The 27677-nt window shown below is 42.6% G+C and overlaps 2 protein-coding genes across 2 annotated transcripts in view; one reads left to right on the top strand and one right to left on the bottom strand.

The window, feature by feature from the left end:
* The first annotated feature begins 6292 nt into the window (after positions 1–6292).
* On the top strand, positions 6293–11222 carry LOC118965558 (nucleolar protein 9-like). Its single transcript, XM_036986264.2, has 4 exons — positions 6293–6758; positions 6885–7121; positions 7239–7345; positions 7522–11222. Exons 1-3 carry the CDS (start codon positions 6686–6688, stop codon positions 7304–7306), a joined length of 378 nt encoding a protein of 125 aa, XP_036842159.1. The 5' UTR covers positions 6293–6685; the 3' UTR covers positions 7307–7345; positions 7522–11222.
* Positions 11223–18202: 6980 nt separating this feature from the next.
* LOC110530623 (GTP-binding protein REM 2) overlaps positions 18203–27677 on the bottom strand; it is a 30463-nt gene continuing 20988 nt past the window's right edge. The window contains exon 5 of the mRNA XM_021613835.3: positions 18203–18840. Coding sequence (XP_021469510.3) covers positions 18515–18840 — 326 coding nt within the window. The 3' untranslated portion in view covers positions 18203–18514. The remainder of the gene's footprint in view (positions 18841–27677) is intronic.

Below are 27677 nucleotides of genomic sequence, written 5' to 3'. Positions count from 1 at the left end.
ATGTGCCATATTGACACTTTGTTAAATAATAACGGAGTCACCTCTCCCATTACTACTGCAGCTGACGGTGTAAGGAAAGTTTTTTTTTAATTCAGTGGCCAACGGCAGCTCAAACATCTTTGGAATCCGTTTGTGACTAAGACCTGAAAGATGAAAGCTGACTGCTACCTCAAGTCTACTGCATAGAATCTGAATAATCCCTGCAAATGTTGGCAAGTAGTGAAAGGTTTGGAGTGCAAAAAAAATGCACAACTTCCTAAACAACTGCTGGTAGACACATAAGCGGTAAGTGAGAAAACCTCTATTTTGAATCAGCATTTCCTTGACGCAGGCTAATTAATTGAAAGTGTTAAATGTCAAAATGAGCACCCTGTGTAATTACCTGATACCCCTGTCTATTCCTTCTCCAGGTTCTCCTTCTCACCCTTCTCAGTCTCAGAGGTGTCTAGAGACCTGATGGCAAATTGATGTCAAAATCATCCCCTGCCCCTGATGATCTAGACCCCCGCCTTCTACAATTGGCTGCTGACATCATTGCTATGCCTTTAACATGCATCTGCAACCTCACCTTAGAAAGTAATGAAATCCCTAAACTATGGAAATCAGCATATTTGTCCTACCTTTTTTGGAAGGAGGAGATCCCACTCAACTGAACAACTATCGGCCCATATCTAAATAGTCTGTTTTGGCAAAAGTAGTCCCTAGTCAATATACAGTTTATGGTCTACCGTCAGGAAAACAACATTCTGAGTGGCATGCAATCAGGTTTCAGGTCAAGCCACAGCACTGCGACAGCAACCTTGAATGTTTTGAATGATATCCACTGTGCCCTGGATGACAAGTTGCATTGTGTATCTTGTGTTCATAGACTTTTCGAAAGATTTTGACATTGTCGACCATACTGTCTTTGTGCAGAGTTTAAAGTGTATCGGGATTACTGGTCATGCTGTGGAGTGGTTTGTGAACTACCTGTCAAATCGAACCCAGCGTGTTAAGGCAGATGGTTGTACCATAGATCTGTGCTCAGGTGTGCCTGAAGGATGCATTTGAGGCCTCCTATTGTTTATTATCTATCCATTGTTAGTTTTTTTACCAGATAAGTTGAATAAGAACACATTCTCAACAACAACCTAGGGAATAGTTACATGGGAAAGGAATGAGCGAATTGGAAGCTGGGGATGATTGTTTGACCAATGGAAAGAGTGCCTCCTACTGGCCCTCCAGCCCCACTTACAGCAGCATCTGGTCTCCCATCCACAAAACAGCCAGACCAACACTTCTTTGCTTCAGAGGCAAGCCAGCAGTGAAATGCAGAGCGGTATGCTGCTGACATGTTGAGTCAGCTGTTGTACATTTTTAGCTGAAACCGTTATTCTCTACTCTAGTGGCAGCAGTTCGACTTTTGAAAAGGCTCAAACAGCTCCTACTCGTACATATTCTGTTGAATGGTTTTAAAAGATCTTTGAGCTTTTTAAGCAAAAGCTCAAACAGTTTTTAACACCATTTAACAGAATCTGTACGAGTTGGAGCTTGTTCTAAATTCCTCAAAATCAAAATGCATGGTATTTTTCCAATAGTAAACACTGATAACCATGTCATTACTACATTGGAAGGACATTCCATAGAGTTTGGAGAAGATGACAAATTGAGCTTCACTAACCATGTAGAACCCTGTCAGGAAACTCAAGTTGCGTATTGAGTTTTATTAACGGCACAAGGCTTTATTTGTCTTTGCCAACAAAGGGGGTTGATTCTTTGTACTTTTCTTTCTGTGTTGGACTATGGTGATAATATTTATGTGCAAGCCTCAAGCTCTACACTGAAGGCTCTTGACTGTCTATCATGCATCCTTCGTTTTGTCACTAACCAGAGATGTCTAACTCACCGTTGTAAACTTTACAATGCCGGGTGGACATCGCAAGCAACACGCAGACTCAAACACGGGTACATTCTTATTTATAATGCCATTTTAGTAAAACTGCCATTTTATCTGTCATCTCTTCTAGCTTGAAACGAAAACACATACATGTACAAGCTCAGATCCTAATCTTGTTTTATGCTGACAGTTCCAAACATGAAAAAAAAAAAAAAGTATTTTCATTACCAAGCCCCTGGGTCTTGGAATTCCCTCCAAGCCAACCTATCCTTCCTGTTTGGCCCTGTCCGGGGGTGTCCTCAGATGGGGCCACAGTGTCTCCTGACCCCTCCTGTCTCAGCCTCCAGTATTTATGCTGCAGTAGTTTATGTGTCGGGGGGCTAGGGTCAGTTTGTTATATCTGGAGTACTTCTCCTGTCCTATTCGGTGTCCTGTGTGAATTTAAGTGTGCTCTCTCTAATTCTCTCTTTCTCTCTTTCTTTCTCTCTCTCGGAGGACCTGAGCCCTAGGACCATGCCTCAGGACTACCTGATATAATGACTCCTTGCTGTCCCCAGTCCACATGGCCGTGCTGCTGCTCCAGTTTCAACTGTTCTGCCTTATTATTATTGGACCATGCTGATCTTTTATGAACATTTGAACATCTTGGCCATGTTCTGTTATAATCTCCACCCGGCACAGCCAGAAGAGGACTGGCCACCCCACATAGCCTGGTTCCTCTCTAGGTTTCTTCCTAGGTGTTGGCCTTTCTAGGGAGTTTTTCCCAGCCACCGTGCTTCTACACCTGCATTGCTTGCTGTTTGGGGTTTTAGGCTGGGTTTCTGTACAGCACTTTGAGATATCAGCTGATGTACGAAGGGCTATATAAATAAATTTGATTTGATTTGGATTTGAAAGCCACAGGACCTGGTGTCCCTAGAGGAGTTCAAAGGTCAAATAGATGAACGGGTTGGTGAGTCATGTAGCTGTTTCTAGTTGTCACCCAATATCACTAGTCAGCATTGCCTTATGTAGACTTGTGTTGTCTACATGTTCTTCACTGGCGTGTTGCTTTTTATACTGATGTATCTTCGTCTGGTTGATGTTATGTGCCTGTTTGTCTGAAACGGTTGTGTTGATGCTGCTGCCTTGGTCCAGGTCTCTATTGAAAAATAGATTTGTATCTCAATGAGACTAACCTGTTTAAATAAAGGTTAAATAAAACAAGCATTGGGGAAAGGCCAAGCCAGGGTCAGAGCAGGTCTTTCAGGTATTGATTCTATATCATCACTGGACTATAATACTATCAATGTTTCTCTAACAGGATACAGGGCTGGTATTTACAGTGCCTTGCAAAAGTTTTTCCTATTTTGTTGCATTACAACCTGTAATTTAAATTGATTTTTATTTGGATTACATGCAATGGACATACACAAAATAGTCCAAATTGGTGAAATGACATGAAAAAATTACTTATTTAAAAACATTTTTTTAAATGAATAATTGAAAAGGGGTTGGTGCATACAGTTGAAGTCGGAAGTTTACATACACCTTAGCCAAATACATTTAAACTCAGTGTTTCACAATTCCTGACTTTTAATCCTAGTAAAAATTATCTGTCTTAGGTCAGTTATGATCACCACTTTATTTTAAGAATATGAAATGTCATAATAATAGTAGAGAGAATGAATTATTTCAGCTTTTATTTCTTTCATCATATTCCCAGTGGGTCAGCAGTTTACATACACTCAATTAGTATTTGGTAGCATTGCCTTTAAATTGTTTAACTTGGGTCAAACGTTTCGGGTAGCCTTCCACAAGCTTCCCATAATAAGTTGAGTGAATTTTGGCCCATTCCTCCTGACAGAGCTGGTGTAACCGAGTCAGGTTTTGTAGGCCTCCTTGCTCGCACACGCTTTTTCAGTTCTGCCCCCAAATTTTCTAGAGGATTTTCTAGAGGTCAGGGCTTTGTGATGGCCACTCCAATACCTTAATTTTGTTGTCCTTAAGCCATTTTGCCACAACTTTGGAAGTGTGCTTGGGGTCATAGTCCATTTGGAAGACCCATTTGCAACCAAGCTTTAACTTCCTGGCTGATGTGTTGATATGTTGCTTCAATATATCCACGTTTCCTTATGCCATCTATTCTGTGAAGTGCACCAGTCCCTCCTGCAGCAAAGTACCCCCACAACATGATGCTGCCACCCCTCTGCTTCACGGTTGGGATGGTGTTCTTCGACTTGCAGGCCTCCCCCTTTTTCCTCCAAACATGGATGGTCATTATGGCCAAACAGTTCTATTTTTGTTTCATTAGACCAGAGAACATTTCTCCAAAAAGTATGATCTTTGTCCCCATGTGCAGTTGCAAACCGTAGTCTGGCTTTTTCAAGGTGCTTTTGGGGCAGTGGCTTCTTCCTTGCTGAACGGCCTTTCAGGTTATGTCGATTTAGGACTTGTTTTATCATGGATATAGATACTTTTGTACCTGTTTCCTCCAGCATCTTCACAAGGTCCTTTGCTGTTGTTCTGAGATTGATTTGCACTTTTCGCACCAAAGTGCGTTCATCTCTAGGAGACTCCTTCCTGAGTGGTATGAGGACTGCGTGGTATAGTTATGCACGCTCAAGTGTTCTATTTTTTTGTCTTATTTCTTGTTTGTTTTACAATAAAATACATTTTGCATCTTCAAAGTGGTAGGCATGTTGTGTAAATCAAATGATTACAACCCCCCCAAAATCAATTTTAATTCCAGGTTGTAAGGCAACAAAATAGGAAATATGCCAAGTGGGGTGAATACTTTTGCAAGCCACTGTACTGTAAAACATTGGCCATAGCCCATTACAGTCTTTAACGAGCTGAAATATTTGAATAGAGCATATTGAAGAGCATGGGTATTTACCTCGACTAACCTGTACCCCTGCACATTGACCCGGTACCGGTAACCCCTGTATATAGCCTCATGATTGTTATTTTATTGTGTTACCTTTTTAGCATATTTTTTCATGTTTTACTTTAGTTTATTTAGTAAATATGAACTCTACTTTCTTAAAACTGCACTGTTGGTTAAGGGCTTGAAGGGTAAAGCATTTCATGGTAAGGTATACACTTGTTGTATTCTGTACATGTGACCAATCAAATTTGATTGGATTTTGATTTGACTTTGTATCTTTGGAGCCCTGAAATTCATTAAACGGAAATAGGCAAACAATGAATTGTTTAATGTAGTGACTTATGTTTTGTTGGGCTGGGTTTTAAGAAGGCAAACCAACACAATGAAGAACATTCAACAGGTGATGGCTTTGGGGACAATTTTGACAGACAACCAAGAGGAGAGGGCCACATTGGAAATGTATGGAATATAAATATATTGTAGATTAAGGTAAACACATTTTGGACATTTAAATTAGGGAAATGTTTCATACGTTGTAGATTACACAGAGAGAGAGAGAGAGAGAGAGAGAACCTATAGATGAAGAGAACTCAGCAACATTATTAAGGTCAGGAAGGGAGTGAGGGAATTATTAAATAAATTAGTAAAACCGATGATCTATGTGCATGTTTTATCGTGCTTTATTGTGTCATGTCTTTGCTGTGTCTAAGGGTTTACGTCAGGGAGTGGAGGGATTTTGCAATCAAGAGTTCTAGCTACTACCCTGGTGACATCATACGGGTGATGTCCACACTGTGAGTCTTACATTAATGTGATGAAATGTATGCATTTGTGTGTGAGTCAAGGGATGCCGAGACAATGTGATGACGATTATTATTTTTTCTTTTTATCAACCCATTCATAAAACACACATACTGTATTTGCCAACCAGCAACCACTATTCATGATTCACTAAATTGCCCTGGGGATAAAACAATGACACAAAGCCAAGAGCACCCTGACAGTTTACTTTAAAAAACAAGACTTTTGCATATTGACGTCATCATCACGCCCCAAAAACACAGCATTGCCAGACAAGTCACAGGAGCTACAATGCTGAAGCATGCGAATTAACGTTTTCTCACCACCAAATATGGTAGCGAGAGGCAGTCGCGGGTAGTGGAAGAGTGTGGAACTAGGGCCGATTTTCTGCAAATTTTCTTATCGACGAAACATATGGTCTCAATAAATGTTTATGTTCCCAAAACTACAATCTGTTATGGACACAGTTCACAAAGTTTTATAGACTTGACGCTTTGCCAAAGTTTTAAAAAATGGCTTTGTTTAGAAACAGAGCAAAGTCGAATTGAATTTGGCCACACGCGAACTTCAGAGGAGGCGTTCCCTACCGGAAATATGCAAATACACGCTACAACGCGCCAATAGGATCTCGCTAGCTCGTGCTTGGCTTTGCCCATCTCCTTGCTTGTTCTGTCCACTATGTTTCATTTGCTCCCACTGTAAACGACACAGATGAACTATCTTGGGTTGGTTATAAATAGGTAGGTAGAGAGGGGTTGTAGCTGGCTTCCACGACCATGGTTTCTTGTTAGCTACTATAACGTTAGCTAGCTTCAACAGAAGCAGATTCAGATCATACATATTCTTCATTTGTTGACCGCTCCTTAAACGAAATTGGTCAAAATGAGATGTTTCACTTGACAAAAAATGATCTTGGCTTGTCAGTTAATTCGTAGCTTCCTAGGGAGAGATGAAGGAGGAGGAGCTAAAGAGATGTGGTGGAAGAGGAGGAGCAGAAGGAAGAAGAAGGGATGACGAGAGAAGGATAGGAGAAGCTGGTGAATGAGGAGAAGATGGAGCGAGAAAGAGAGGAGTGGGTGGAATAGGAGGTAGGGGTGGAAGAGGAGGAGTTGAAGAAGGAGGTGTCAGGAAGCGTCTGGATGCCTCTCCCACTCTGGGCTACTTCAGAGTGGGAGAGAGACTCAGTGAAGGCTTCAGAGGATGAGGAGAGAGGTGAAATGAATGACCTTGGGCAGGGGGAGGAGATTGGGTTAGAAATTGTGTGTGTGTGTAAATGGACATTTCTGTGGTCTATACAGCATGGCTTCATATCTTAATTTCTTCCTCCTTTCCTTGTAGTTCTCTTTGTGGACGAAGTGCTGACGGAGATCAAAGGGCAGGCCGCCCTGGTTGCCATGGATGTGACTGGAAGTGTCATCCGCCAGCAGCTGCTCCCGTTGACTAGCCCTGGCCTGGTGGGGGAGGTGCTGGCCGAGCTCGGCGGAGAATCCGGGTTGGAGTTCAAGACAATGTCATGTGAAAAATGTGGGGGTCACGTCGTGGAGAGGGCCCTCAGACAGATGCCCAGATGGAGAGGTGAATCTGATGGTTACCAATCTGAAAACAACATCTAGGCCCTGAAATGTCTTGTGTTAGGTAACTTCGTTAAGGTCATAACACATATAATGAATCTTACTTGTTTATTTCTCTTAGAAAAGAGCTCATCGGAGGAGAAGTCAGCCACCACAGAAGGAGATACAGCGACAGAAGGGGAGGATTAGGGAATACTGGAGGCCCAGGTTCTGTCACTGTGTCACGTGGTGAGGGAGCACTGTGCAGAGTTCATCAGACACACACGTGGCTCCCACGTAGCTCGCACGCTCATACATGTACTGGCATGCTGCCTCGGTCCAGCCCACCCAGGTACACACACACACAAAATTATCCAAACACACTCATACACACTAACTTATCTTGTCTGTGTATTTTGTTTCAGGTGTAAAGGACAGGAATGTCACCACTCAGCTGACATATGTCATTTTGGTGGGAACTGAAAACCCTATCTACCTCTTTGATGAACAATGGCAAGTATTCTGTCATCAAGCTACAATATATTGAACTAAGCTCCACATTGCACTTCATAGTACATCTTCATAGTAGATATTCATAGTACATACTATTGGAGACATTTTGTCACAGTGGCATTACATGACCTATCTCTCTGTCAGTGTGTGTGACCGATGCTGTGGCTAGTACAGTGCTCCTGCCCATGTTGACGGTGTGCAACAGAAACCGGCCCAAGCTCTGCAAACCTCTCACCAAAGGCATTGTGAAGTACCTGACATCACTCAGCTTTGCTCCTGGAGTTAGGTGATTAGAGGAAGTCTACATGCTGGACAAAGACCATTTCCCTGTTCGTTCAAAGTCTGGCAAGGACTTCACAAGAAAATATGAGCTTGTTGCACATTAAACAATATACATTGAAGACAGACCGTTTCAGTGCTGTAAATGAGAGAAAACTTTCTGTCGCATCTGACGTGATGACGAGAACTTGCCACGGAGAGAAGCCACACAAATGTACCCTATGTGAGAAGATGTTCAGCTGCCTCAATATTCTGAAAAACCACCACAGAGCTCATATAGGTGAGCAACCTTACCCTTGTGTCCAGTGTGAGAAGAGGTTAAGCTGCTCTGGCGAGCTGTCAAAACACCTCCGTATCCACACCGAGGAGAAATACAAGTGTTCCATATACGAGAAGAATTTACGACACTCGACCACTCTGAAAGGCCATCAGAAAACCCACTCCGAGGACAGATCCTTCTCTTGTGTACAGTGTAGAAAGACCTTCAGCAGGTTTGAAAGCCCCAAATGTCATGAGAAAATTCATACTAACGAGAGATTACAGCTTTGGTCACTGTAGGATGGGTGTTAAAACTCCTAGTAATATGAAATCACATCATTCACCACGAGGGACCATTTCACTGTGGTGAGTGTCGCAAGACCTTCACTAGAAATGACACTTTCAAGAAATACCTCTACTCTGGTGCTGAAGAGTACAAATGCTCATATTGCGTGAAAACACTAAGCTCTTCCAGGAAATTCATAATGGTATTGCAACTAGAAGCACTTGTCATAATGGTATTGCAACTAGAAGCACTTGTCATAATGGTATTGCAACTAGAAGCACGTGTCATAATGGTATTGCAACTAGAAGCACTTGTCATAATGGTATTGCAACTAGAAGCACTTGTCATAATGGTATTGCAAGTAGAAGCACTTGTCATAATGGTATTGCAACTAGAAGCACGTGTCATAATGGTATTGCAACTAGAAGTACTTGTTATAATGGTATTGCAACTAGAAGTACTTGTCATAATGGTATTGCAACTAGAAGCACGTGTCATAATGGTATTGCAATTAGAAGCACTTGTCATAATGGTATTGCAACTAGAAGCACTTGTCATAATGGTATTGCAACTAGAAGCACGTGTCATAATGGTATTGCAATTAGAAGCACTTGTCATAATGGTATTGCAACTAGAAGCACTTGTCATAATGGTATTGCAACTAGAAGTACTTGTCATAATGGTATTGCAACTAGAAGCACTTGTTATAATGGTATTGCAACTAGAAGCACGTGTCATAATGGTATTGCAATTAGAAGCACGTGTCATAATGGTATTGCAACTAGAAGCACGTGTCATAATGGTATTGCAATTAGAAGCACGTGTCATAATGGTATTGCAACTAGAAGCACGTGTCATAATGGTATTGCAACTAGAAGCACGTGTCATAATGGTATTGCAATTAGAAGCACGTGTCATAATGGTATTGCAACTAGAAGTACTTGTCATAATGGTATTGCAACTAGAAGCACTTGTCATAATGGTATTGCAACTAGAAGCACGTGTCATAATGGTATTGCAACTAGAAGCACGTGTCATAATGGTATTGCAACTAGAAGCACTTGTTATAATGGTATTGCAACTAGAAGTACTTGTCATAATGGTATTGCAACTAGAAGCACGTGTCATAATGGTATTGCAACTAGAAGTACTTGTTATAATGGTATTGCAACTAGAAGTACTTGTCATAATGGTATTGCAACTAGAAGCACGTGTCATAATGGTATTGCAACTAGAAGCACGTGTCATAATGGTATTGCAACTAGAAGCACGTGTCATAATGGTATTGCAACTGGAACTGGAAGCACTTACCTGATTTGTTTAATGAAGGTCTGGTTAAAAAGGCCTCTTTCCAGCTCAGCATGAAGAATAAACCCATAGGGCCACACAATGCTCTACACTTCCCACTAGATGGCAGTGTGATTGCAAAGAATCACATGCAACTTCACCATTAATCAGCTCTTAAAGCACATGTCTGTATGGATACCACTGTATCTACTGGATACTTCTGTATCCATACAGAGAGAGCTTATAGGCTGATAGCATTGGAGGTAAAATAAATGATATGTTATTGAGTAAGTTCAGTTTATCCTCTTCACGCAATCTATTGTGTATAATTGTTTTCAACAATAGGCCTATGTCCAAACATTCAAATCGATACTAATGTCATAAACCCATTATGTCATCTCTAGCCAAGAAGAGCTTAAGAACCACATGTCATTTTCCTTCCCCACCTTGACTTGCTGTTAATCCACATTAGGGGGGTTTAGTGGGATTTCAGACCATATTGGTGTTGATTTGCCACTTTTCCTCTGACAATGCAATCGCTTAGCATGATGCGTTGTCTCTACTGTATTCTGTGGGGCAACAAAATCTTCATGAATAAGAAGCCACACTGTACTCCATTTAGTGGTGTGTTTCTCTCCTTGGAATCTCTGTGGTTGTTTATTAGTGTGCATGTATAATCTGATGTATATGCACAGGGGAAGCTGGCAGAACACTGACCTTTAGGGTACAATGAGGCAGTGCTCCATGAAAATAAATCAACCATTCCCCTGGGATTCAGAGCAGCTTCCCTCAATGCCATTCAACGTCTTAGTTACTTAGGTACATGGCAGCTATCAGTACATGAGCACAGCTGCCTTCATCTGCATTCTGCTCCATCCCCCTCCTGCTGAATTGCCTCTAACATAACATACCGCCACACGTATGCACTCACACACACATACACAGAAACAAAGATATGCATATTAATATCATTGTGTGTTTAGAGATGTAGCCTATACTCCAATTTACTAAGAAATAGTTTACTTATTTTTAGGTGATATTTTAAAGATTAGTCAGGATATAAATGCTATCTGGCATAGATATTAGTACACCTCTTTCACTTCTTTACCTCTCTCCCCATCCCTCTTCTTCATCTACCCAGCCTGTCTCTGTCTTTGCCCAGAGAATGAGTCAGCATAGGAGTGATAGAAGGCATCTGGCATCTGTCACGATTTGGGAGACTGATCAGGTTCCAGTGAAGAATCATGTCTCATTTTCTATAATTTTACACTTTGCTTTACCTCTGTACTCTCCAATTTGAGCTTCTCATTATGTGGTGCATGTTCAAATGTGATTTCAGTGTGACAGTGAGTCTACAGCTATTTTTGAGTGTGTTACTGTGATTTTGATAATATGTTAATGCATATGTGATGTTCCTCAAGTGTACAGTATATTTGTCAGTTTGTGCAGGCCTGTGTTAGAGAGAGGTGTGTATTAAAATGCGCTGACTAGTCCTAGGCTGAATATCATATTATTTTCCTCTACTTTCTCTTGAACACAGACAGCACCTCACTGCTTATTTCTGTCCCTCTCTCTTCTGGGAAAAAAAACAAAACAACCTACTCCAAAAGATTGAAAAAAAGAAAGATAAAAAGACAGATGCCAAAGGACTCTGGGACTCTGTGTCTCCTTGACAACAGTCTCCAAGCAACCATCACTCTTCAACCCCCATCTCCCCCTACTCCTCTGTCTGTCCCTTCCCCTATCTTCCCTCTCCATCTCAAGAGTTCACCTGGATTCACTTCAGCTAGCCCCCGTGAACATCAGTAGTTCTGAGTCTGTAGCTTTGGCTGTGTATTCCCCTCTGAAGGGGAACAGAGTGTGTGATGTTATTTATGCCCACATACTAGGGGAAAGTAGAAAGAACTGTGCAATACTGGGACACAATACTTGAACGGTGGTAAATGCCAGAAGACTTGTCCTTGATGAAGATTTCTAATGTTTTCTTTCTGGAGGAGTACAATAACATGTTGACTTTGAAGTTATTTTTTTATCCCCTGAAGTGTTGCCGTTGTACTTTTACTTGAAGAACTGACACAGCAGAAAAAAATGTTTATCCCCAGAAGTGTTGAGGTTGTACTTTTACTTGAAGAACTGACACAACAGAAATGTAAACAATAGCACATATACCTGCCCTCAATAGCCTTTGTATAATTTTTTTGTAGTAAACCCTTTAGGATGACTTGTGTCTGTATGTGTCTTGCTCAAGGGCACAACAGGAGGCAATGACATCTAGGATTTGATGCCAGCTACCCTCCGGATGCCAGCTCACTTCCCGCCAGATTTTTCCCGTCGGTCCCGGGACTCGACCTGCCAAACTTCTGGCTGCTGGCTTGCCTCTCTAACTGCTAGGCTTCCTTACAACGCTACTACGCTATTGTCAAGTTCACACAAATGAGACAAGAGCATAACACTCATCAAGGACGTCAAACAAAATTAATTTATTCTCTTTCGAAAGACAAGAGTGCAAAATAATAGACCGTGACAAATAAGTGAGCATGTGTAGCTAAATGTATATCAATGATGTTGCCACCCGCTGTCAACACATCCCAGCAACGTTTCCAGATCGCGTATTATTGTGTTTGCCTGTGTGGCCAGCCCCCACGGTGCTCTGTTCTATGGTAGTGAATGTTTATGTACATGTTCCGTATGTACTTACTGTATGTACACAATTTCAGCAGGTAAAAAAACGATCTAACATGAAACAACCACAGGTAGGCTAGTTGAGTCTTTCTCGTCATCTCTTATACAGTGCCTTCAGAAAGTATTCAAACCCCTTGACTTTTTCCACATTTTGCTACGTTACAGCCTTGTTCTAAAATGGATTAAATAAAAACAATTCCTCAGCAATCTACACACAATGCCCCATAATGAAAAAGTGAAAACACGCTTTTAGAGATTTTTGCAAATGTATTAAAAATAATAAACATAAATACCTTATTCACATAAGTATTCAGACCGTTTGCTATGAGACTCGAAATTGAGCTCAGGTGCATCCTGTTTCCATTGATCCTCCTTGAGATATTAATACAACTTGATTGGAGTCCACCTGTGTTATATTCAATTGATTGGATATGATTTGGAAAGGCACACACCTGTCTATATAACGTCCCACAGTTGACAGTGCATGTCAGAGCAAAAACCAAGCCATGAGGTCAAAGGAATTGTCCGTAGAGCTCTGAGACAAGATTGTGTCGAGGCATAGATCTGGGGAAGGGTACCAAACAATGTCTGCAGCATTGAAGTTTCCAAAGAACACAGTGGCCTCCATCATTCTTAAATGGACTCTTCCTAGAGCTGGCCGCCCGGCCAAACTGAGCAATCAGGGGAGAAGGGCCTTGGTCAGGGAGGTGGCCAAGAACCCGATGGTCATTGACAGAGCTCTAGAGTTCCTCTGTGAAGATGGGAGAAACTTCCAGAAGACAACCATCTCTGCAGCACTCCACCAATCAGGCCTGTATGGTAGAGTGGCCAGACGGAAGCCACTCCTCAGTAAACGGCATATGACAGCCCACTTGTAGTTTGCCAAAAGGCACCTAAAGACACTCAGACCATTGAGAAACAAGATTCTCTGGTCTGATGAAACCAAGATTGAACTCTTTGGCCTGAATGCCAAGCTTCACGTCTGGAGGAAACGTGGCACCATCCCTATGGTGAAGCACGGTGGTGGCAGCATCATGCTTTGGGGATGCTTTTCAGTGGCAGGGACTGGGAGACTAGTCAGGATCGAGGAAAACATGAACGGAGCAAAGTACAGAGAGATCCTTGATGTAAACCTGCTCCAGAGCACTCAGTATCTCAGACTGGGGCGAAGATTCACCTTCCAACAGGACAACGACCCTAAGCACACAGCCAAGACAACGCAGGAGTGGCTTCGGGACAAGTCTCTGTCCTTTAGTGGCCCAGCCAGAGCCCAGACTTAAACCCGATCAAATCAAATCAAATTTGATTGGTTACATACACATGGTTAGCAGATGTTAATGTGAGTGTAGCGAAATGCTTGTGCTTCTAGTTCCGACCATGCAGTAATATCTAACAAGTAATCTAACTATTTCACAACAACTACCTTATGCACACAAGTGTAAAGGAATGAATAAGAATATGTACATATAAATATATGGAGGAGCGATGGCCGAAGGGCATAGGCATGCAGTAGATGGTATAGAGTAGAGTATATACATATGAGATGAGTAATGTGGGGTATGAAAGCATTATATAAAGTGGCATTGTTTAAGTGGCATTGTTTAAAGTGGCCAGTGATACATTTATTACATCCAATGTTTTATTATTAAAGTGGCTAGAGATTTGAGTCAGTATGTTGGCAGCAGCCACTCAATGTTAGTGACAGCTGTTTAACAGTCTGATGGCCTTGAGATAAAAGCTGTTTTTCAGTCTCTCTGTCCCAGCTTTGATGCACCTGTACTGACCTCGTCTTCTGGATGGTAGCGGGGTGAACAGGCAGGGGCTCGGGTGGTTGTTGTCCTTGATTTTCCTTTTGGCCTTCCTGTTACATTGGGTGGTGTAGGTGTCCTGGAGGGCAGGTAGTTTGCCCCCGGTGATGCGTTGTGCAGACCTCACTACCCTCTGGAGAGCCTTGCGGTTGTGGGCGATGCAGCCGGACAGGATGCTCTCGATTGTGCATCTGTAAAAGTTTGTGAGTGTTTTTGGTGACAAGCCAAATTTCTTCAGGCTCCTGAGGTTGAAGAGACGCTGTTGAGCCTTCTTCACTAAGCTGTCTGTGATGTGTACGCAGAGGAACTTAAAACTTTCCACCTTCTCCACTACTGTCCCGTCGATGTGGAAAGGGGGGTGCTCCCTCTGCTGTTTCCTGAAGTCCACGATCATCTCCTTTGTTTTGTTGACATTGAGAGTGAGGTTATTTTCCTGACACCACACTCCGAGGGCCCTCACCTCCTCCCTGTAGGCTGTCTCGTCATTGTTGGTAATCAAGCCTACCACTGTTGTGTCGTCTGCAAACTTGATGATTGAGTTGGAGGCGTGCATGGCCACGCAGTCATGGGTGAACAGCGAGTACAGGAGAGGGCTGAGAACTCACCCTTGTGGGGCCCCAGTGTTGAGGATAAGCTGGGTGGAGATATTGTTTCCTACCCTCACCACCTGGGTGCGGCCCATCAGAAAGTCCAGGACCCAGTTGCACAGGGCGGGTTCGAGACCCAGGATCTTGAGCTTAAAGAGGAGTTTGGAGGGTTCTATGGTGTTAAATGCTGAGCTGTAGTCGATGAACAGCATTCTTACATAGGTATTCCTCTTGTCCAGTATTCCTCTTATCGATCTAACTTCTCTGGAGAGACCTGAAAATGGCTGTGCAGCAACACTCCCCATCCAACCTGACAAAGCTTGAGAGGATCTACTGAGAAGAATGGGAGAAACTCCCCAAATACAGGTGTGCCAAGCTTGTAGCGTCATACAAAAGACTCAATGCTGTAATCGCTGCCAAAGGTGCTTCAACAAAGTACTGAGTAAATTATCTAAATACTTATGTAAATGTGATATTTCAGTTTTTTATTTTTAACACATTTGTAAAAATAAATTACAAATGTTTTAGCTTCGTCATTATGGGGTATTGTGTGTAGATTTATGAGGGAAAAAAACGATTTAATCAATTTTAGAATAAGACTGTAACGTAAGAAAATGTGAAAAATGTCAAGGGTTCTTAATACTTTCCGAAAGTCACTGTATAATCTATATTCCTGTGTTCCTCTAGCAAGCCAATGTGGTCTGACTCAGCCTCAGTCAGCAGTTATTGGAGTGGGTACTACCAGTCTGTGGATTCTGCCAGTCTGGGGTTCTTGCCAGTCTGTGGCTTCTCTCAGTCTGTGGGTTCTGTCAGTCTGTAGGTTCTGCCAGTCTGTGGGTTCTGCCAGTCTGTGGGTTCTGCCAGAGTTTTCCCTGTTAGGTCTGGGCCCTAGTTACAAGTATTCCTTACTTCTATTAATTTAGAGCGATTTACTTATCGCTAGGCTCTGCAGTAGCTGCATATATATAAGTAGAGCCTGTAGATTTCCTGGTGAGGAAAATCTCCTTGCCCAATTAAATAGGATCATGATTGAGTGCAGGGATGTTTAGCATTGAGTCAGTGTAAAGGAGTGTGTAGTGGGATAAGTGGCCAGATTCCATATAACCGCAAGACTTGAGTTTACATTCACTTTCAAAAAAGCTCCTGTAATATATGACCTGCTCCAACCAAGTTCTCTCATCTATGGGATTATTGAGCACTACCTGCTCTACAGAAAAAAATAATCTCCAAAAGCAATACCTGATATAAAGGGATTATGCAGCAGCGACATTAAATCTGATCGGTATAAAAAGTGCAAGATGAGGCTTTTGAAAAGGGCATTGCATTGGAGATCACAGGGGAGGGATAGTATACCATAGCTTCCGGCCAATAAGAAGTAAATCCAGGACGTTGTTATTATAATTACATGAGCCTACTGGGCAAGTCTTATCACTGCAAATCTATTCACTGTGTAACATCATGCTTTTAAACAGGGACTTGGGTCTACATTAGATCTCTATCAGTCTCTACATAATCATTAGGTCTACATTAGATCTCTATCAGTCTCTACATAATCATTAGGTCTACATTAGATCTCTATCAGTCTCTACATAATAATTAGGTCTACATTAGATCTCTATCAGTCTCTACATAATCCTTAGGTCTACATTAGATCTCCATCAGTCTCTACATAATCATTAGGTCTACATTAGATCTTCATCAGTCTCTACATAATAATTAGATCTACATTAGATCTCCATCAGTCTCTACATAATCATTAGGTCTACATTAGATCTTCATCAGTCTCTACATAATAATTAGATCTACATTAGATCTCTATCAGTCTCTACATAATCATTAGGTCTACATTAGATCTCCATCAGTCTCTACATAATCATTAGGTCTACATTAGATCTCCATCAGTCTACATAATCATTAGGTCTACATTAGATCTCCATCAGTCTCTACATAATCATTAGATCTACATTAGATCTCCATCAGTCTCTACATATAGTAATTAGGTCTACATTAGATCTCTATCAGTCTCTACATAATCATTAGGTCTACATTAGATCTCTATCAGTCTCTACATAATCATTAGGTCTACATTAGATCTCTATCAGTCTCTACATAATCATTAGGTCTACATTAGATCTCCATCAGTTTCTACATCATCCTTAGGTCTACATTAGATCTCCAACAGTCTCTACATAATCATTAGGTCTACATTAGATCTCCATCAGTCTCTACATAATCATTAGGTGTACAATAGATCTCTATCAGTCTCTACATAATCATTAGGTCTATATTAGATCTCTATCAGTCTCTACATAATCATTAGGTCTACATTAGATCTCCATCAGTCTCTACATAATAATTAGATCTACATTAGATCTCCATCAGTCTCTACATAATCATTAGGTCTACATTAGATCTCCATCAGTCTCTACATAATCATTAGGTCTACATTAGATCTCCATCAGTCTACATAATCATTAGGTCTACATTAGATCTCCATCAGTCTCTACATAATCATTAGATCTACATTAGATCTCCATCAGTCTCTACATATAGTAATTAGGTCTACATTAGATCATCAGTCTCTACATAATCATTAGGTCTACATTAGATCTCTATCAGTCTCTACATAATCATTAGGTCTACATTAGATCTCTATCAGTCTCTACATAATCATTAGGTCTACATTAGATCTCCATCAGTTTCTACATAATCCTTAGGTCTACATTAGATCTCCAACAGTTTCTACATAATCCTTAGGTCTACATTAGATCTCCAACAGTCTCTACATAATCATTAGGTCTACATTAGATCTCTATCAGTCTCTACATAATCATTAGGTCTATATTAGATCTCCATCAGTCTCTACATAATCATTAGGTCTACATTAGATCTCCATCAGTCTACATAATCATTAGGTCTACATTAGATCTCCATCAGTCTCTACATAATCATTAGATCTACATTAGATCTCCATCAGTCTCTACATATAGTAATTAGGTCTACATTAGATCATCAGTCTCTACATAATCATTAGGTCTACATTAGATCTCCATCAGTTTCTACATAATCCTTAGGTCTACATTAGATCTCCAACAGTTTCTACATAATCCTTAGGTCTACATTAGATCTCCAACAGTCTCTACATAATCATTAGGTCTACATTAGATCTCTATCAGTCTCTACATAATCATTAGGTCTATATTAGATCTCTATCAGTCTCTACATAATCATTAGGTCTACATTAGATCTCTATCAATCTCTACATAATCATTAGGTCTATATTAGATCTATATCAGTCTCTACATAATCAGACACTACATGCCTCTTGGGTGTATTAATTTGTGAGCAATTCTTTTCCACCTTGCACATTTTCCAATCACCGTTTTTCCTTCTTGATTCATTAATCTTTCTCCAATATCACTCTTCATTGTTTTTTTTCTCTCTCATTGCGTAATGAATCGTCTCGTATCCATCTCATCTCGCAATTCTGATGACTTCACCTCTCTTTCATTCTCCTGCCCTCAGGTACTGCCTCATTTCTAACCAGGTTGGTTGGTTGGTTGTTTGCTCTCTCTCTCTCTCTCTCTCTCTCTCTCTCCCCTCCTATTCATTTTCCCCTTCCATAACTTATCTCCCATCCCCTGTTGTCCTCCTTCATTCTTTCCCCGTTTCACACACCTCCCATCCCCTCTCTCTGTCTGTCTGTCTGTCTGATGTGTCACATTGCACTGAGGTCATGGCAGGAGCGTGATTTCTGTCGGAGGATCTTGCTCCCCCGGTGCCTGCTCATCTCCCTGTATTGGCCTCGATCTCTGTCTCCTCGGCCGTAGGAGCGTGGCACCAGGCCAGTCAGGAAGCGCTTGGCCTTGCTGGTCAGGCTCTCCCTGCGCCCTGCCCCGGGGTCCCCCTCCGTCCAGCCTGGCCCCACGCAGTCACCCCTGGCAGCCTTCACTGCTCCCTCCAGCAACTCGGTGGTGCCGTGGTCCAGGGAGGCAGACAGCTCCAGATATTGGCAGTCATACATCATGGCACTGGAGTGGGCCTCTGGAACACAGAGAGAGGGGCGAGGGATGTAGCAATAGAGAGATACCATGACAGCCATGTTTAGTGGAAAGGTCAGTTGGGCTTATCCTAATATCTACTACATATAACAGCTGATTGAATGGAGTCTTAACCTGTTAAGAGCGGAATGAAAATTAATATTTTTTTTTATGGAGCTGAGCCGTTCTCAGCTGAGCCGAAGTAGGGAGGAGCCACAATAAGATGAGACCACCGTGAGATTATAGTGTTGTGGTGGCAGTGGCTGAGGTGGGAAGAGGATAGAGGAGGGGAGTAGAGAGGAGAGTGAGCGAGAGAGAGAGCAAGAGGGAGAGAGAGAGCAAGGACAAAGAAGGAGAGAGGGAGGAGGGGAGGAGAGAGGGAGGAGGGGGTGTCAGAGGGAGGAGGTGTAGGGAGAAGGCAGACTAAGCATTAGAGAGAGCAGTAGATATTAAACAACAGCATTGTGTTATTAACGATGGTTAGAGCTCAGTGAAAGCTGCTGTGGGGAGGATGGCTCATAATAATGGCTGGAACAAAGCGAAAGGAATGGCATCAAACTAAGTGTTGGATGTATTTGATACCATTCCACCTATTTCGCATTTGCCAAAAGGCACCTAAAGACTCTCAGACCATGAGAAACAAGATTATCTAGGTCTGAGATTGATCCGAGATTGATTAGTTGCTCAGCCCCCACCCTGTTTCTGCGCCCTCAACTTCCGGACCTGTCTCAGTGCTGTTGTGCTGTTTGTTGCTACTTGGCTATTTGTTTTTTGTTTTTTACTTTTAATACATTTACCAACATCTTAGTTTTTTCCTCACTCAAGTTTTTCACTCCGGACGCTTTATCTGCACATGGTTCTAGGACCTCCATCAGCCGAAGCTAAGTGGTAACATGAACACTATGCCATCTAATTGCAGTCGCTGCATTCATAATATACAGGAGAACTATCGCCTTATGGTGAGAATAGCCATGTTGCTAACACAGCTTCAGATGCAATCGTTAGGCAAGGGTAATTTATGTGTAGGAAAGGATGAAATAGCGTCTGTGCCACCAGTAAGTACAGATAGTATATAAATCCCCTAGCACAGTCCCCGCAGCCGGACAATTTTCTCAAAGCTTCTGGAATGAAATGGTGTCGGCATAACCAGTATCGTTCATTCAGCCGACAGAAACTTTCAACCGGTTCTCCCCATTAAGCAACAAGGCGGAGTCAGGAGCCTTCTCAGGTCTCTCAACCACCCGTTACTGAGTCTGAGCTGCCGAAGCCTCCCACCATTAGCTCTGACAAATTGAAAACCCTAGTCATTAGCGACTCTTTTACCCATAATATTAGACTTAAAAAGAATACACTGTGTACCAGGGGGCAGGGCTACCGGCGTAAAGGCTAATCTAAAGATGGTGCTGGCTAAGGCTAAGGCTAAGGCTAGTGTAGAAATGTAGGTTTGGCAAAACAAAACATTTTATGTTATTTAACTAGGCAAGTCAGTTAAGAACAAATTCTTATTTTCAATGACAGCCTAGGAACAAATCAAATCAAATTTATTTATATAGCCCTTCGTACATCAGCTGATATCTCAAAGTGCTGTACAGAAACCCAGCCTAAACCCCCAAACAGCAAGCAATGCAGGTGTAGAAGCACGGTGGCTAGGAAAAACTCCCTAGAAAGGCCAAAACCTAGGAAGAAACCTAGAGAGGAACCAGGCTATGTGGGGTGGCCAGTCCTCTTCTGGCTGTGCCGGGTGGAGATTATAACAGAACATGGCCAAGATGTTCAAATGTTCATAAATGACCAGCATGGTCGAATAATAATAAGGCAGAACAGTTGAAACTGGAGCAGCAGCACGGTCAGGTGGACTGGGGACAGCAAGGAGTCATCATGTCAGGTAGTCCTGGGGCATGGTCCTAGGGCTCAGGTCAGTTGAAAACTGGAGCAGCAGCACGGCCAGGTGGACTGGGGACAGCAAGGAGTCATCATGTCAGGTAGTCCTGGGGCATGGTCCTAGGGCTCAGGTCCTCCAAGAGAGAGAAAGAAAGAGAGAAGGAGAGAATTAGAGAACGCACACTTAGATTCACACAGGACACCGAATAGGACAGGACAGGTACTCCAGATATAACAAACTGACCCTAGCCCCCCGACACATAAACTACTGCAGCATAAATACTGGAGGCTGAGACAGGAGGGGTCAGGAGACACTGTGGCACCATCTGAGGACACCCCCGGACAGGGCCAAACAGGAAGGATATAACCCCACCCACTTTGCCAAAGCACAGCCCCCACACCACTAGAGGGATATCTTCAACAACCAACTTACCATCCTGAGACAAGGCTGAGTATAGCCCACAAAGACCTCCGCCACGGCACAACCCAAGGGGGGGGGGGGGGGGGGGGGCGCCAACCCAGACAGGATGACCACATCAGTGAATCAACCCACTCAGGTGACGCACCCCCTCCAGGGACGGCATGAGAGAGCCCCAGTAAGCCAGTGACTCAGCCCCTGTAATAGGGTTAGAGGCAGAGAATCCCAGTGGAAAGAGGGGAACCGGTCAGGCAGAGACAGCAAGGGCGGTTCGTTGCTCCAGAGCCTTTCCGTTCACCTTCCCACTCCTGGGCCAGACTACACTCAATCATATGACCCACTGAAGAGATGAGTTTTCAGTACAGATTTAAAGGTTGAGACCGAGTTTGCGTCTCTGACATGGGTAGGCAGACCGTTCCATAAAAATGGAGCTCTATAGGAGAAAGCCCTGCCTCCAGCTGTTTGCTTAGAAATTCTAGGGACAATTAGGAGGCCTGCGTCTTGTGACAGTAGCGTACGTGTAGGTATGTACGGCAGGACCAAATCAGAGAGATAGGTAGGAGCAAGCCCATGTAATGCTTTGTAGGTTAGCAGTAAAACCTTGAAATGAGCCCTTGCTGAGACAGGAAGCCAGTGTAGAGAGGCTAGCACTGGAGTAATATGATCAAATGGGTTAACTGCCTGTTCAGGGGCAGAACGACAGATTTGGGATTTGAACTTGCAACCTTCCGGTTGCTAGTCCACCGCTCTAATCACTAGGCTACCCTGTCGCCCCACATGGTGGTGTTCGCCTTAGCAATCTCACTGGAATAAAGAATTCCATATTGAAAGAGATTGTGATAGCTCACATCTCAAAATAGGGTTGTTAGATCCCTCACTTCCAAGGCAGTCATAGTCAAAGAACTAATCACTGATCATAATCTTGATGTGATTGGCCTGACTGAAACATGGCTCAAACCTGATGAATTTATTGTGTTAAATGAGGACTCTCCTCTTGGTTACACTAGTGACCACATACCCCACACAGCCCGGTGTTGCTAACATTTATGACAGCAATTTCATTTTACAACCCAATTTACAGCCTACTCGGTCATTTTTATAGCTACTGTTTACAGGCCTCGTGGGCAGTATACAGCGTTCTTCACCGAGTTCCCTTAATTCATATCGGACCTTGTATTCATGGCAGATAATATTCACAGTTTCGGTGACTTTAATATTCACATGGCTTTCGGTGCCATTATCGACTCAGTGGGTTTTGCCCAATATGTCTCTGGACCTACTCATTGCCACAGTCATACTCTGGATCTAGTTTTGTCCCGTGGAATACATATTGTGGATCTTAATGTTTTTTCTCATAATCCTGGACTATCGGACCACCATTTGATTATGTTTGCAATCACAACAAATAATCTGCTCAGACCCCAACCAAGGATCATCAAATGACGTGCTATAAATTCTCAAACAACCCAAAGATTCCTAGATGCCCTTCCAGACTCCCTCCACTTACCCATGGACGTTGGAGTACAAAAATGGGTTAACCTAACTGAGGAACTTAACCTTGCGTAATACCCTAGATGCAGTCGTACCCCTAAAAACAAGAAACATTTGTCACAAGAAATTTGCTCCCTGGTATACAGAAAATACCCAAGCCTTAAAACAAGCTGCCAATAAATTGGAACGGAAATGGTGCTCCACCAAACTGGAAGTCTTCCGACTAGCTTGGAAAGACGGTACTGTGCAGTATCGAAGAGCCCTCACTGCTGCTTGATCATCCTATTTTTCCAACCTAATTGAGGAGAATTATGATACTGTCGCAAAGCTAACTAAAAAGCAGCATTAAACAAGAGAGGATAGCTTTCATTTCAGCAGTGATAAATTCATGAACTTCTTTGATGAAAATATCATGATTATTAGAAAGCAAATTACAGACTCCAATTTGAATCTTTGTATTTCTCCAAAGCTCAGTATTCCTGAGTTTGCGCAGAACTGCCAGGACCTAGGATCAATGGAGACACTCAATTTAAAAAAATCCTGTATCTCTTGTCAAATTCATGAAAATAGTAATGGCCTCTAAACCGTCAAGCTGCATACTGGACGCTATTCCAACTAAACTACTGAAAGAGCTACTTCCTGTGTTTGGCCCTCCTATGTTGACCATAATAAATGATTCCCTATCCACTGGATGTGTACCAGTCATAAAGCCTCTCTTGAAAACCTTGACCAGGAAAATGTAAAAAACTATCGGACTATATTGAATCTCCCATTCCTCAATTTTTGTTGTTGTTGAAAAAGCTGTTTCGCAGCAACTCACTGCCTTCCTGGAGACAAAATAATGTATACGAAATGCTTCAGTCTGGTTTTAGACCCCATCATAGCACCGAGACTGCACTTGTGAAGGTGGTAAATTACCTTTTAATGGTGTCAAACCAAGGCTCTGCATCTGTCCTTGTGCTCCTAGACCTTAGTGTTGCTTTTGACACCATCCATCACCACATTCTTTTGGAGAGATTAGAAACCCTAATTGGTCTACAAAGACAAGTTCTTGCCTGGTTTAGATCTTATCTGTCAGAAAGATATCAGTCTCTGTGGATGGTTTGTCCTCTGACAAATCAATTGTAAGTTCTCTCAAGGTTCCGTTTTAGGACCACTATTGTTTCCACTATATATATTCTACCTCTTCGTGATGTCGTTCGTATACGCAATGTCAACTTTCACTGCTATGCGGACAACACTTGGCTGTACAATTCGAAGCCCCAAAATTGCCTACCCTGGAAGCCTGTGTTCCAGACATAAGGAAGTGGATGTCGGCAAATGTTTTACTTTTAAACTCGGACAAAACAGAGATGCTAGTTCTAGGTCCCAAGAATCAAAGAGATCTGCTGTTGGATCTGACAATTATTTAGATTTTTTTTAACCTTTATTTAAATAGGCAAGTCATTTAATAACAAATTCTTATTTACAATGACGACCTACACCAGCCAAACCCGGACAATGCTGGGCCAAATGTGCACCGCCCTATGGGACTCCGAATTACGGCCAGTTGTGATACAGCCTAGATTCAAACCAGGGTGTCTGTAGTGACACCTCAAGCACTGAGATGCACTGCCTTAGACCGCCGCGCCACTTGATAGTTGTACAGTCGTCTCAAATAAAACTGAAGGACCTCGGCGTTACTCTGGACACTGATCTCTCTTTTGATGAACATATCAAGAATATCTCTAGGACAGCGTTTTCCATATTCGTAACATTGCAAAAATCTGAAACATTTTGTCCAAAAATTATGCAGAAAAGCTAATACATGCTTTTGTCACTTCTAGATTAGACTACTGCAATGCTCAACTCTCTGGCTACCCAGATAAAGCACTACATAAACTTCTGATAGTGCTAAACATGGCTGCTAGAATCCTGACTAGAACCCACATTTTTTTTAATCATATTACTCCAATGTTAGCTTCTCTACATTGGCTTCCTGTTAAGGCTAGGGTTAATTTAAAACTTGTTAGGGCTAGGGTCCTTTTTTCTCAATTTCCGACTGACTGACGTGCCCAAAGAAAACTGCCTGTTGCTCAGGCCCTGAAGCCAGGATATGCATATAATTGGTACTATTGGAAAGAAGACACTTTAAGTTTGTAGAAATGTTAAAATAATGTAGGAGATTATAACACAATAGATATGGTAGGAGAAAATCCAAAGAAAAACCAACATATTTTATTTTTTGAGAGCCCATGCTCTTCCAATAGAATGTATAGGTAAAAGATGAAATCTAGCTCCCAGTATGCAATTCCTATGGCTTCCACTGGGTGTCAGTAGTCTTCATTCAAGGTTTCAGGCTTGTTTCATTCAAAACGAGGAAGAATTATGAGTTTTACCACAGGGATACAGACTTGGAAACTCATGTATGCGCCGTGACGAGGAGGAGACGCACCTGCTAATATCATTTTTCCTATTAAACATACTTCTTTCCGTATGAAATATTATAGTTTAGTTACATTTTAGGGTATCTGAGGATTGCATAGAAACATATTTTGACTTGTTTCAACAAAGTTTAGCGTTAGATTTTTGGATTCCTTTCTCTGCATGTTGAACGGGTGGATTACTCAAATCGATGGCACCAACTAAAGAGACTTTTTGGGATATAAATTATTTTATCTAACAAAACGACACTACATGTTGTAGCTGGGACCCTTTGGATGACAAATCAGAGGAAGATTTTCAAGATATTCAAGTTAATATTTAATTGCTATTTGTGAATTTATGAAACCTGTGCCGGTGGAAAAATATTTTGATGTAGGGCTCCGTCCTCAAACAATCTCATGGCATGCTTTCGCTGTAAAGCCTACTGTAAATCGGACAGTGCAGAATTTACATTTTTAACCGATATAAGACACTTGTATGTACCTAAATGTTTACTATCCATATTTCTTTTCACCGGGAAGTTGTCCCGCTGGTGGGACGCCTAGCCATATTAATTAAAGGTCTTACTGCTAACCTACAAATCATTACATGGGCCTTGCTACCTATATTTCCGATTTGGTCCTGCCGTACATGTCTAAACGTATGCTACGGTCACAAGATGCAGGCCTCCTTATTGTCCCTAGAATTTCTAAGCAAACGGCTGGAGGCAGGGCTTTCTCCTATAGACCTCAATTTCTATGGAATTATCTGATTATCCATGTGAGAGATGCAGACTCAGTCTTGACCTTTAAGTCTTTACTGAAGACTCTTCTCTTCAGTAGGTCCTATGATTGAGTGTAGTCTGGCCCAGAGGTGCGAAGGTGAACGGCAAGGCACTGGAGCGACGAACTGCCCTTGCTGTCACTGCCTGGTCGGCAGAGACAGCAAGGGCTTTCCACTGGGATTCTTCCATGCGCTCCCTAGGAGGGGTGCGTCACTTGAGTAGGTTGAGTCACAGACGTGATCTTCCTGCCCGGTTTTGCGCCCCCTCGGGCTTGTGCTGTGGGGGAGATCTTCGTGGGCTATACTCAGCCTTGTCTCAGGGATGTAAGTTGGTGATCTGTTGATATCCCTCTAGTGGTGAGGGGGCTGTGCTTTGACAAAGTGGGTGGGGTTATATCCTGCCTGGTTGGCCCTGTCCCAGGGTATCGTCGGACAGGGACACAGTGTCCCCGGACCCACCCGTCTCAGTATCAAGTATCTACAGTGGGGAGAACAAGTATTTGATACACTGCCGATTTTGCAGGTTTCCCTACTTACAAAGCATGTAGAGGTCTGTAATTTTTATCATAGGTACACTTCAACTGTGAGAGACGGAATCTAAAACAAAAATCCAGAAAATCACATTGTATGATTTTTAAGTAATTCATTTGCATTTTATTGCATGACATAAGTATTTGATACATCAGAAAATCAGAACTTAATATTTGGTACAGAAACGTTTGTTTGCAATTACAGAGATCATACGTTTCCTGTAGTTCTTGACCAGGTTTACACACACTGCAGCAGGGATTTTGGCCCACTCCTCCATACAGACTTTCAACCAGATCCTTCAGGTTTCGGGGCTGTCGCTGGGCAATACGGACTTTCAGCTCCCTCCAAAGATTTTCTATTGGGTTCAGGCCACTCCAGGACCTTGAGATGCTTCTTACGGAGCCACTCCTTAGTTGCCCTGGCTGTGTGTTTCGGGTCATTGTCATGCTGGAAGACCCAGCCACGACCCATCTTCAATGCTCTTATTGTGGGAAGGAGGTTGTTGGGAAAGATCTCGCATACATGGCCCCATCCATCCTCCCCTCAATACGGTGCAGTCGTCCTGTCCCCTTTGCAGAAAAGCATCCCCAAAGAATGATGTTTCCACCTCCATGCTTCATGGTTGGGATGGTGTTCTTGGAGTTGTACTCATCCTTCTTCTTCCTCCAAACACGGCGAGTGGAGTTTAGACCAAAAAGCTCTATTTTTGTCTCATCAGACCACATGACCTTCTCCCATTCCTCCTCTGGATCATCCAGATGGTCATTGGCAAACTTCAGACGGGCCTGGACATGCGCTGGCTTGAGCAGGGGGACCTTACGAGCGCTGCAGGATTTTAATCCATGACGGCGTAGTGTGTTACTAATGGTTTTCTTTGAGACTGTGGTCCCAACTCTCTTCAGGTCATTGACCAGGTTCTGCCGTGTAGTTCTGGACTGATCCCTCACCTTCTTCATGATCATTGATGCCCCATGAGGTGAGATCTTGCATGGAGCCCTAGACCGAGGGTGATTGACCGTCATCTTGAACTTCTTCCATTTTCTAATAATTGCTCCAACAGTTGTTGCCTTCTCACCAAGCTGCTTGCCTATTGTCATGTAGCCCATCCCAGCCTTGTGCAGGTCTACAATTTTATCCCTGATGTCCTAACACAGCTCTATGGTCTTGGCCATTGTGGAGAGGTTGGAGTCTGTTTGATTGAGTGTGTGGACAGGTGTCTTTTATACAGGTAACAAGTTCAAACAGGTGCAGTTAATAGAGGTAATGAGTGGCGAACAGGAGGGCTTCTTTAAAAAAAAAAACAGGTCTGTGAGAACCAGAATTTTTACTGGTTG

This window comes from Oncorhynchus mykiss, chromosome 8, assembly GCF_057628025.1.
Source record: "Oncorhynchus mykiss isolate SJ-2025 chromosome 8, ASM5762802v1, whole genome shotgun sequence".
In the NCBI taxonomy this organism is placed as follows: domain Eukaryota; kingdom Metazoa; phylum Chordata; class Actinopteri; order Salmoniformes; family Salmonidae; genus Oncorhynchus; species Oncorhynchus mykiss.
This window is presented reverse-complemented; position numbering and strand designations above follow the sequence as displayed.